This window comes from Pleurodeles waltl, chromosome 3_1, assembly GCF_031143425.1.
Source record: "Pleurodeles waltl isolate 20211129_DDA chromosome 3_1, aPleWal1.hap1.20221129, whole genome shotgun sequence".
Classification (NCBI taxonomy): domain Eukaryota; kingdom Metazoa; phylum Chordata; class Amphibia; order Caudata; family Salamandridae; genus Pleurodeles; species Pleurodeles waltl.
Window position 1 is genome coordinate 1,929,341,351 of NC_090440.1, and position 12,109 is coordinate 1,929,353,459.

A 12,109-nucleotide genomic window follows, 5' to 3' on the forward strand; every position below is an offset into this window, starting at 1 on the left:
CATTTAACTTGTCTGTTCGGTAGTCAGTGGTGTAACAGGGCTATATACTCTGCTCCCAGTACTCAGCCCTGGACCCCCTCCACTGCCCATATTCCATCCCTGGCCTCACCCACCTTTACCCACCCAACACTCCCATTCAATAATTCTTTTGGTCCTGCAATCCGCTCCAAGCTGGGTCAATGTATCACAACAGCAAATGATACGTAGATCTCCATCAGCCACCCACTTAAGTCTGCTGTCATGTGTGTCAGCAAAGGGCCCCACCGCAGGGCTGATATAGCCTCTTACAGATCAGCATTGTCTATGTCATTATGTGAGACGTGTTTGTCTCCGGATGTTGGTGTTCTGGGGCTGGTGTAACGTTCGATCTCTTCATTTCTCGTGGCTCGCTCTTTCGTAGCCTGTTCCTAGGTCAGACAATTCCACAGTCACCTATGGTGTTATTCTTGTGTGTACAGTTCTGCCATCGATCAGCAGGGTCACTGTGGTTCCTGACCATGGGTGCCCCATTTGTGGAGTTTCAAATAAGTGTACTTCTAACCCCCCCACCATCCATGACCCAAAGCTTGGCTGCGAACATTAAAGCATACATTATGTTGAGTCCTCTGAGGTGCGGTTTAATATCTCAGAACAAACCCCTTTGTTGTTGGGTCAGTCATGTAATCCGGATAAATGATCACTTTACTGTTCTCAACCACCTGTGTTCTGAATGTCTGTAGGATGTGGTCTCTGTTCCAGAACTTGAAAAGTCTCTCCACCCCCGGTCTGGGACGCGCCCCCATGGACGGTTTTCAGCTTGGTACTGTATGTGCGCGTTCCTGTTCCACTGAAAAGAAGCACCATTGTTTTCCGGGCAGCACCATGTCCGTCACGTCTCAAGGTAAAGTTCCATAATGGGGCCTCTGACCCATTCCAGTAGGCACACAATGCACACATTGTTCCTATGGGACCGACATTCAGTGTCATCCACCTTCAGTTTAAAAAAGAAAACTTCCTTTTGGAGATCTTTGATGTAGGATTGCATGTCCCGCACTGAGTGACGGAGTGTCGCCAGTGTCAACTTATTAGTCTCCAACAGTTCCATGAGTTGACCATGGTCTGTCCTCAAAAGCCTCATCTCGATCCCAACTGCATCCAGTTTAGACTCCACACTGGACTTTACTTCCTGAATGACCCTTAACATATCCTCTAGGTTGGTGGTGCATACCTGCATTGCAGCCTCGGGGCGGTGGGTATCCTTGGATTGGGGTCCTGCTTCCCTGCTCCATTGTCAGGTAGTGTGCCTTGACCCCAGTTTTCGGGCCCCTCAATTTCACCATGGTGTAGGCAATGGAGGCACAAGATGGGGCTGTAAGTGGTGGGGCTGTAAGTGCTGTAAGTGGTGGGGCTGTAAGTGGTGGTACATCCAGGTCGGGTATTGAAGTTAATCTCTTGGATGAGGGATGACGTTAGAAAGTGACCCTCCAGAGGTATTCAATGTCTGGCGGGATTACCGCAAGTCAAAAGGCAATTTCCTTGTGGAACCCTGTAGGAAAGTACCATCTTGACTGGCATGTTACCCCCATTTTTCACTGTATATATGTTGTTTTAGTTGTATGTGTCACTGGGACCCTGCCAGCCAGGGCCCCAGTGCTCATAAGTGTGCCTGAATGTGTTACCTGTGTTATGACTAACTGTCTCACTGAGGCTCTGCTAATCAGAACCTCAGTGGTTATGCTCTCTCATTTCTTTCAAATTGTCACTAACAGGCTAGTGACCAATTTTACCAATTTACATTGGCTTACTGGAACACCCTTATAATTCCCTAGTATATGGTACTGAGGTACCCAGGGTATTGGGGTTCCAGGAGATCCCTATGGGCTGCAGCATTTCTTTTGCCACCCATAGGGAGCTCTGACAATTCTTACACAGGCCTGCCACTGCAGCCTGAGTGAAATAACGTCCACGTTATTTCACAGCCATTTTTCACTGCACTTAAGTAACTTATAAGTCACCTATATGTCTAACCTTTACCTGGTAAAGGTTGGGTGCTAAGTTACTTAGTGTGTGGGCACCCTGGCACTAGCCAAGGTGCCCCCACATTGTTCAGGGCCAATTCCCCGGACTTTGTGAGCGCGGGGACACCATTACACGCGTGCACTACATATAGGTCACTACCTATGTGTAGCTTCACAATGGTAACTCCGAATATGGCCATGTAACATGTCTAAGATCATGGAATTGCCCCCTCTATGCCATCCTGGCATTGTTGGTGCAATCCCATGATCCCACGGGTCTCTAGCACAGACCCTGGCACTGCCAAACTGCCTTTCCCGGGGTTTCACTGCAGCTGCTGCTGTTGCCAACCCCTCAGACAGGCTTCTGCCCTCCTGGGGTCCAGCCAGGCCTGGCCCAGGATGGCAGAACAAAGGACTTCCTCTGAGAGAGGGCGTTACACCCTCTCCCTTTGGAAAATGGTGTGAAGGCAGGGGAGGAGTAGCCTCCCCCAGCCTCTGGAAATGCTTTCATGGGCACACATGGTGCACACATTTCTGCATAAGCCAGTCTACACCGGTTCAGGGACCCCTCAGCCCTGCTCTGGCGCGAAACTGGACAAAGGGAAGGGGAGTGACCACTCCCCTGACCTGCACCTCCCCTGGGAGGTGCCCAGAGCTCCTCCAGTGTGCTCCAGACCTCTGCCATCTTGGAAACAGAGGTGCTGCTGGCACACTGGACTGCTCTGAGTGGCCAGGGCCAGCAGGTGACGTCAGAGACTCCTTCCGATAGGCTCCTTCAGGTGTTGCTAGCCTATTTTCTCTCCCAAGTAGCCAAACCCTCTTTTCTGGCTATTTAGGGTCTCTGCTTTGGGGATTTCCTTAGATAACGAATGCAAGAGCTCATCCGAGTTCCTCTGCATCTCTCTCTTCACCTTCTGCCAAGGAATCGACTGCTGACCGCGCTGGAAGCCTGCAAAACTGCAACAAAGTAGCGAAGACGACTACTGCAACTCTGTAACGCTGATCCTGCCGCCTTCACGACTGTTTTCCTGGTGGTGCATGCTGTGGGGGTAGTCTGCCTCCTCTCTGCACTAGAAGCTCCGAAGAAATCTCCCGTGGGCCGACGGAATCGTCCCCCTGCAACCGCAGGCACCAAAGAACTGCATCACCGGTACCCTGGGTCTCCTCTCAGCACGTCGAGCGAGGTCCCTTGAATCCAGCAACTCTGTCCAAGTGACTCCCACAGTCCAGTGACTCTTCAGTCCAAGTTTGGTGGAGGTAAGTCCTTGCCTCCCCACGCCAGACTGCATTTCTGGGAACCGCGACTTTTGCAGCTACTCCGGCCTCCGTGCACTTCCGGCGGAAATCCTTTGTGCACAGTCCAGCCTGGGTCCACGGCACTCTAACCTGCATTGCACGACCTCCTAAGTTGTCCTCCGGCGGCGTGGGACTCCTTTGTGCAACTTCGGGTGAGCACCGTTTCACTCCACTTCGTAGTGCCTGTTCCGGCACTTCTGCGGGTGCTGCCTGCTTCTGAGAGGGCTCCTTGTCTTGCTCGACGCCCCCTCTGTCCCCAGACGCAATTGGCGACATCCTGGTCCCTCCTGGGCCACAGCAGCATCCAAAAACCCTAACCGCACGATTTGCAGCTAGCAAGGCTTGTTGGCGGTCTTTCTTCAGGAAAACACTTCTGCACGACTCTCCACGGCGTGAGGGATCCGTCCTCCAAAGGGGAAGTTCCTAGCCCTTGTCGTTCCTGCAGAATCTTCAGATTCTACTGTCCAGTAGCAGCTTCTTCGCACCCACAGCTGGCATTTCCTGGGCATCTGCCCATCTCCGACTTGCTTGTGACTTTTGGACTTGGTCCCCTTGTTCCACAGGTACCCTCGTTTGGAAATCCATCATTGTTGCATTGCTGATTTGTGTCTTTCCTGCAGAATTCCCCTATTACGACTTCTATGTCCTTTGGGGAACTTTAGTGCACTTTGCACTCACTTTTCAGGGTCTTGGGGTGGGCTATTTTTCTAACCCTAACTGTTTTCTTACAGTCCCAGCGACCCTCTACAAGGTCACATAGGTTTGGGGTCCATTCGTGGTTCGCATTCCACTTTTGGAGTATATGGTTTGTGTTGCCCCTATGCCTATGTGTCCCCATTGCATCCTATTGTAACTATACATTGTTTGCACTGTTTTCTAATACTATTACTGCATATTTTGGTATTGTGTACATATATCTTGTGTATATTTACTATCCTCATACTGAGGGTACTCACTGAGATACTTTTGGCATATTGTCATAAAAATAAAGTACCTTTATTTTTAGTATATCTGTGTATTGTGTTTTCTTATGATATTGTGCATATGACACTAGTGGTACTGTAGGAGCTTCACTCGTCTCCTAGTTCAGCCTAAGCTGCTCTGCTAAGCTACCATTATCTATCAGCCTAAGCTGCTAGACACCCTATACACTAATAAAGGATAACTGGGCCTGGTGCAAGGTGTAAGTACCCCTTGGTACTCACTACAAGCCAGTCCAGCCTCCTACAAGCCCACTCCTTGCTGCCGAGCTGTGCGCTTTCACTAATGGAGGGTTTGCATACTCACTCCTCTGGCCACAGGAAAAGTCAGGGGCAAAGGGGCAGTGGTTATGCCCCATTTTCTGATGGGGCCCCTATGTCTCTTCTCCCAGGTCCCAGTAGTTGTCTCAACGAACTTGTAGCAGGGGAAGGAGGTAGGTCACTCTCCTTATGGAGGAAGCTTGGCCCCACACACAGCACAGTTCGCTGGTTGTTGATGCAGTTGCAGATCTCATAGCAACCCCGTGGTATCAGGTCAGGGCTGACGGCACTCCCACTTTCTCATGGGGCGGGAATAGCTTACAGCCAGAAGTCACACCAGAGCCTCACCGTCCTCCCTCAGATCAGCTCAATCGGCTGCGATGCATCCATTATGCAGGGATGAGACGGAAGGGCTGCAGACAGATGTGGGTGGAGCGACTAGCAACCCCACTTACTCTGCCCAGCCTCATGTCGCTTGCACCTGCTCTCAGGCCGGTGGAACCTCTGAGGCTGGACCCAGCTACTGCCTCTCGGAGCCCGATGGCCGCTTGTCGCTCCCTGGAAGGGGCCAAGAACTCTCATCTTCATCTCTCTTGGGTCTCCAGAGAGAGGTGCAGGTGAGGGGAAGTCCTGGCAACCAAGGATCAGGATACATATCAGGGGTGAAAGGCATGGAGCTGAGCGACTTACTTGGCTGCCATCTTGGCCACATATTTACCTGTGTGTTAAGCAGATTATACTGCCCCCTATGATTGAGCCCCCATGCCAAAGCACAGAAGAGCACATTATAATTGATGCTCTGCTTTAGCTCCTAGTCAGAGAATAGGCAAAGTGGCTAACAAGCCTATTTGCTACAAAAGAGGCATTGGTGGTACTTGTGTCATGTGGGTGCTGTTAGCAGAGTCTGCCTTCTTACCTTGCAGACTTGGCCCCCCAAGTGCCTCCTCTTCCTGTGGTGTGGCTCTTCTATATTTGATCTCATACCTCCGCAAGTATGTGGTCTTTGCTACTGAAAAAATAAGGTTAATTGTCAGTTATCACTTGTGTTACAATGGCATTCAAAAACTAATTGGCAGGAAAAGAGAAATGCCTTCCCTCTACACACCTTCATTTTGACAATCAAAACAACGCACATGAACAAAAGTGCCTAGACCCTTTCATAATGTGTTTCATGACAATCTAAAATAAGTAAGCAGCATCTGACAAAAAAAAGTTTTAAAACATTTTCAGTCAAATATATTTTTCTAGGGGAAAACCTACAGTTTAACTTGGAGGACCTGTCCAGGACATCAGACGATGGCATCTTCCTTAACTGCTCCACGCTCAGGACACCTTTAGCAAAAACAATTTCAACTGGAACAGTCAGAAGGAGCTGTAAAAGGAACAAAGTGTACTAAGGAACAACAAGGGCACAGCAATGAATAACACAAAAATCCGGAGAGCATAGCACTGAAACAATTAGTAACCATAGGAGTGCAGCAATTAGCTACACTGGAAACAGTACAGCACATATGAATGGAACAGCCCACCACTGAGGCATCAATTTACGGAAGAGTCCAATACTGAGGAACAGAGCATACACAGGAACATAGCATTGAAACATGCACGCACCATGAGAGCACAACATTCAACCATAAATCAAAAGCATGAACATTAACACATGAACATAACCCCAGGAAACAAAACAGCATGCCACTGAGATACACAGTAACTATGAAAGTGGGGCACTGAGGTACACAAGACTGAGGAGAGCAACCATATTGAGGCATAGAGGAACTACCTATGCACATCACTTAAGAATACAGGGTCCACAAGGGCACAGCACTGACATAGGCGAGTGCCACACCTTTGGGGGCACACACCAGTCGTCCATTGACCTTCACCTGCTCCAATGGACCTGTAAAAAGCAATTTTACCCAGCTGAAGAAGCACAGGCCAAATCCCAGTTTTGCTAGGACCTCAAACACATAGAGCCATTCCACTGGGCCAAAAGCCATTTTTGCATCAAGAGAAAGTACCAGGGTACAGGACTGGCACAGCACCCCTTGGAGACGCTGAAGATTGAGAGTGCTATTTTGGCACGGCATAAAGCCCGATTTATCCACCCTGACCAATGCTGAGACAACTTTGAGCAGACAGGAAGCCAACACCTTTGTTAGGATTTTAACCTCTACATTGAGGAGAGATATAGGTCGGTATGAGGCGCAATCATCAGGTCGCTTCCCTTCTTTAGGAATGACCACTATGGTGGCCAGACGCTAATCTCTAGGCAGTGAACAGATACGCTGACTCACCTCAAACGTGCTGCAGGCGGGGAACAAGCTTGGAGGCCAGCATCTTGTACAGCTCGATTGGCACTCCACTGGGGGCAATGGCCTTGTCCGAATTAAGACGTCAGATAGCTTATCTCTGTTTCCGTCACTTCTTCAACTTGGAAAACCCTGTTGGACTACTCAAGAATTGGAAGGCGGAGGTCAGCCCGGAGCTCCCTTGAGTCTTCCACTGTGTCGGTGGGCATCGGGGACTAGATCTGGGCGTACAAATTGCCAAAAGTGTCAGCTATCCCCAGCGGGTCCTTTACCAGTGTTCCAGAGCCAGTCCACACCTCCAGCACCCAGCAACCCATCCCCCCCTCTTGTCCAGCCAGGCCAGGAGATTGCCCGCTTCACTGCCCACCTTGTAGATGAAGTGTTGCTCTATGGCTCACTTTAGTGGCGTCATTAGCCTTACCTCTACATTGCTGTTGTTTTAAGTGTAGGGCATGCTGGGCTTCAGTCGGGCTGTTTTGCACAAGATCTTTTTTCCATTTCTTGCAACTCTTTTTCGAGGGCCTCCATTTTAGTCAGTTTGTCTTGTGGTGTACCATTATCAGTGAGTGACCTTGCCCTCTAATAACTGTTTATATGCATCCCACAGTGCCTCATTCTCAGTGAAGTACTGATCTGTGGCATCAATAATACCCTTTTTAATAAGCGGTATCTTAAAGTGCCAGGGGCAGAGTAAAATGGTACATCGTATCGGCTCTCTGTGGAGTCCAAAGGCTGCCCAAGTCAGAGGGTGGTCTGATATTCCTCTGGCCAGATATTGGATGTCTGAGCAGTGATGAAGGTGCTGTGTGAGGGTAAGATGATGGTCAATTTGGGAGAGGTTCTTGTGTGCCCCGGAGTGGAAAGTACAGTTTTGTGTGTTGGGTTTATTGCACGCCAAAGGTCTGTTAGGCCCAAGGCAGAAAGAAAATCTGGCAGTAGTCAACAGCAGGAGCCAACCGGGCTGGGGTGGGTGGGGAAGTGATCACAAAAGTAGTTTGCCCTCTTGCATTGCAAGCAGTAGGATGCTTAGGTCAGGCAACAGCAAGTCATGAAGGTGAGGGGGGACATAAGCAGAACATACATTGATTGTGACACCCTCCCAGAGAACACTAGGTATCTGGCCATGTCCAACGAATAATTAGCTGGAGCGACGTACGAATAAAGATCCCCACCCGCCGGGACCAGTAGTGTATCCTGCATGTACGGCCATCTTGGATTCCCATCTTTCTAGGGCATGGTATGTGCTACCTATCATGTGAGTTTCCTGGAGGAGAACAATATTGGGTGACCGGCATTTATTGCATTACATCACTACCTGTACTACTTGTTATATTTTATCTCTTAGGCCATTAACCTTCCAGGAGAGGAGTTTTATGTTGGACTTATTGGAAGGGTCACCTATATGTGTGTATACTTAGGGGTTTTCGCCTGGCTGATCAGTCTGCCATCCGTCCTCACTCCCTGAGGGAATTTGTAAGTGTGAGTGCGCATGTCTTTGTTGTCTGCTCAAAAGAAACACAATAGTGCTGTACCTTGTGTAACAAAACAAAACTATAAACAAGGCCCCTAAACTGCACCCCCACCTTGCCTCTCCGCATAGCAGACTCAGACATGCCCTCCCCCCTACATAGCAGAGTGCCTGTCATCCCCAACTAGGACTAAAACAAGGGTCGCTATGACAGCTATCAACAGCTCATGTCCACCAATCCCCTGTCAGAGCTTCAACATGTTACCAAGAGACTTTCATCAGCATTCAGTACATAAGCAGCCATGTTGGTGTCAGCAGTTGGTTCGTCATCGTATGCTAAGAAATTAAACAGAGGGATGATTATGGAAAATGGGGGAGAAGTGTCCCTATTTCTGAGTCACTGTCTGGTTGATGCCTCTTCTAGTCATCATATCCCATTCAAACCGGCCAGTCATCATGTCTTTCTTGCTGGCGCTCCACACCCTAGGCAAGCTGTTCTGGTGACCGTGGCCTGTGCAGCTTGTCTATTGAGTAATCACAGAGTTCCTTGGCTTCAGTGAGTTTCCATTGCCGCATGGAGTGGCGTTTTTGTCGTGCACCTCCAGCCAGTCTCCAGCCCTCCAGCCTGTCCCACGCCTCCTCAGGGGTAGTGAAGTGCCAGGTCTTCCCTTCTGCCACTCCTTGTAACTGTGCCGGGAATAGCATAGAGTATCTGAAGCTCTGGTCACATAAAGCACACTTCACTGCAAGAAAACCACGGCAGAGTTTTTGCACTGGAAGTGTGAAGTCTGGGAAGAAGCTGATGACAGTATTAACATATTTGACTGGAGGGGCACTTTGGGGGTGATTCTGAGCTTGGCGGGCGGCGGTAGCCACCCGCCAAGCGGGAACCGCCAGAAGACCGTACCGCGGTCAAAAGACCGCGGCGGTCATTCTGGGTTTCCCACTGGGCTGGCGGGCGACCGCCGAAAGTCCGCCCGCCAGCCCAGCGGGAAACACCCTTCCCACGAGGACGCCAGCTCAGAATTGAGCCGGCGGAGTGGGAAGGTGCAACGGGTGCAGTTGCACCCGTCGCGAATTTCAGTGTCTGCTAGGCAGACACTGAAATTCCTTTTGGGGCCCTCTTACGGGGGCCCCTGCAGTGCCCATGCCATTGGCATGGGCACTGCAGGGGCCCCCAGGGGCCCCGCGGCACCCCCTACCGCCATCCTGTTCCCGGCGGGAGAACCGCCAGGAACAGGATGGCGGTAGGGGGTGTCAGAATCCCCATGGCGGCGGAGCGCGCTCCGCCGCCATGGAGGATTCTCACGGGCAGCGGAAAGTCGGCGGTACACCGCCGACTTTCCATCTCTGGCCGCGGCTGAACCGCCGCGGTCAGAATGCCCAGCGGTGCACCGCCAGACTGTTGGCGGTGCTACCTCGGTCATTCGCCCTGGCGGTTTTTACCGCCAGGGTTAGAATGACCCCCTTTGTGTTGTTTGAAAGAACACATCACAGCCTCTGAGATTAAAGATGCAGGCAATTATTGTGCAGGATGGTGCTCCTGATTTAGGTCGAGTGTTTGGAATTCTGTGAGCCTTCTCGACTGAGAAGAATTCGGAAAGCCCACGAGGGTGGAGGCCCTTGAGGATGGGGTCTTCTACAAAGAGATCAGCTGGTGGGCCCTTCGCCTTCTCCAGGTCCCCAACCAGGCTTATATTTATATAATTTCTTTGTGAATGACCCTCATTGTCCTCCAGTCTCACCCTCATAAGCTCTGTTGTGATGCTCAGATCTTTGACTTGACACCGCAAGGTGACTGACTCAGTCTGGAGGGTTGCAAGGGAATCTTCTGCCTCTTTCAAGCGTGTACTCATGTGACTGAGATCAGCCCGCACCAGTGTGACTTCCGTGGACACCGTATCTATTTTAGTTTTCAATGAGGCTCACACCCCCTGGATCACTACCATAATGTCTTTGAGAGTGAGCGACCCATTTTCATCTGACTCCTTTCCAACTGGGCCGGCTGCTTCCACTAAACTTGATCCAGTTATGCCTTCATGAGGTAGCGCAAATTTGTCCAGTTTAGTCTAGTGGGTAACCCGGGAATCTCGTCCCCCCGTCATCAACTCAACGGTGTTCTTCTGCTACCCTTTAAGAGTAAGGAAAAGTGGGAGAGCCTGGCTGTGGCTGTGGCACTCTCTGCCACCTGTCTGGGGGAAGTCCCCTGGGGGATATCTCCCCGCGGCCTGTCGGGTTTCCCATCGCCGGCCTCTCAACATGATTCGCCACCAGCACTGGCCTGAGGGGGGCTCTGTGTACACAGGGGCCAAGGGAGGGTCCCATTGCTTGCTATCTTTCTGGAGAGGGCAGTCGTTAGCTGGCCCCTATGTGGGGGCTCCGGTGTCCTTAAAGAGTCCCTTATGTCACAGTGCACAACAGCCAACTGTGGCCGTTGTTTCTAGGCTCGGCTTCTTGGGTGAATTACCATCAAGGGCAGCTGATGTGGACGAGCAACTAAGTTCACCTGGGTAGTATGTTGCCCAAACGTCGGTCTCCAATTGACACCAGTAGGGGGAGCGGGTTCGCACCCTAGACTTGACTCAAAGGCGGAGCATTGTTAGAATGTGTGTGGGGAGCCTTGAGAGCAGGTCTGAGGACTGCCAGGGAACCTATAATGCCTTGTGTTGACCCCCCTGTGCGCCATTCAAAATGAGAATCAAACATGCAGTTACAGCACCTAGAGTGGGAGGGCTGCAAGACGTATTTAGTCTGTTCCTAGGGCCGCTCGCACTCACCAGGGGCTCCATAGCGGCGAGTCAGTCAACAGCTTAAATGTGCCCAGGGGCCGCTCCTGTGTTTCGGAGGAAGGACGGTGCCCACCTCCAGCTGCTAGCAGGGTGACCTGTAGTCTTGGTGCCTCGGGACCACACACACAGATCTTCATGCGCTTCACTTCCCAGTGTCCCAGGGCCTACTCATCCACTCTCATCTGTGTTTGTTGTGTCCGGTCTTTGCCCAGTACAAGTCACTCCCCTTCTGTAGCATCCCCGGGCCCCTGTTTACTTACCAGGGCCACGCTGCCCGATGGCACCACCTGTCCTCCGGAAGCAGGCTGATTCAGGCCCTCTGGTCCCGCGTGGCAATGACACTCCAGGGGCAAACGGTCTCTTCACAGCTTGAAAGTCTGCCTGTGGCACCGTAGGGCAGATCAGACAGGCTCTCAGTGATTCTGCAGTCCCCACAGCCCGTTGGAAAGCCACATTGTGGGTGGAGGCCTCAACACCACCCACTCCGAAGGGCCGGGGTCTGCTGCTGGAGAAATGTCATCATGGGAGGCCGCGGCCACCCAAGCTTCTTTAAGTCCTGTCAGCCAATCAATCAGTTTTTGTAAAGCGCGGCTACTCACCCCTGATGGTCTCAAGGCGCCGCAGGGTTGGGGGCGTCATCCGAAGAGCCACATCTTGGGGTTCTTCCTGAAGATGGTGAGTGATGGGCTTTGTCTGAGGTGCAGGGGGAGGTTGTTCCATCTCTTTGCTGCGATGTAGGTGAAGGGTCGTCCTCCGTCAGTTGTTTTACAAAAGTGAGGGTGGGTGGCCAGGGCCGGCTATGTGGAGCAGAGGGGTCTGGGGGGGGGGGGGGGGGGGGGGGGGTGAAAGGAGACGCAGTGATTCAGGTAGGCTGGTCCGACATTGTGTGAGACCTTGTACGTGGGGGTGAGTAGCTTCAAAGTGAGTTTCTTGACTGAGAGCCGGTGGCGGGTCCTCAGGTGTAGGGAGATTTGGTTCAGGATGAGTCTGGCGGCGGCGTTCTGGATGA

At 51.5% G+C, this 12,109-nt stretch overlaps 1 protein-coding gene across 4 annotated transcripts in view; it reads right to left on the reverse strand.

Annotated features, from left to right (window-relative positions):
- The window catches only part of PIGS (phosphatidylinositol glycan anchor biosynthesis class S), a 150,441-nt gene that overhangs the window by 75,327 nt on the left and 63,005 nt on the right, over positions 1-12,109 (reverse strand). For 2 of the 4 annotated variants that reach the window (XM_069226175.1, XM_069226174.1), the window contains exons 3-4: positions 5,795-5,906; positions 5,451-5,540 (exon numbers count right to left, since the gene is read on the reverse strand). In XM_069226175.1, coding sequence (XP_069082276.1) covers positions 5,451-5,540; positions 5,795-5,906 — 202 coding nt within the window. Of the gene's footprint in view, positions 1-5,450; positions 5,544-5,794; positions 5,907-12,109 lie in introns of all 4 variants that reach the window. The other 2 variants (XM_069226173.1, XM_069226172.1) reach the window with 1 other exon arrangement.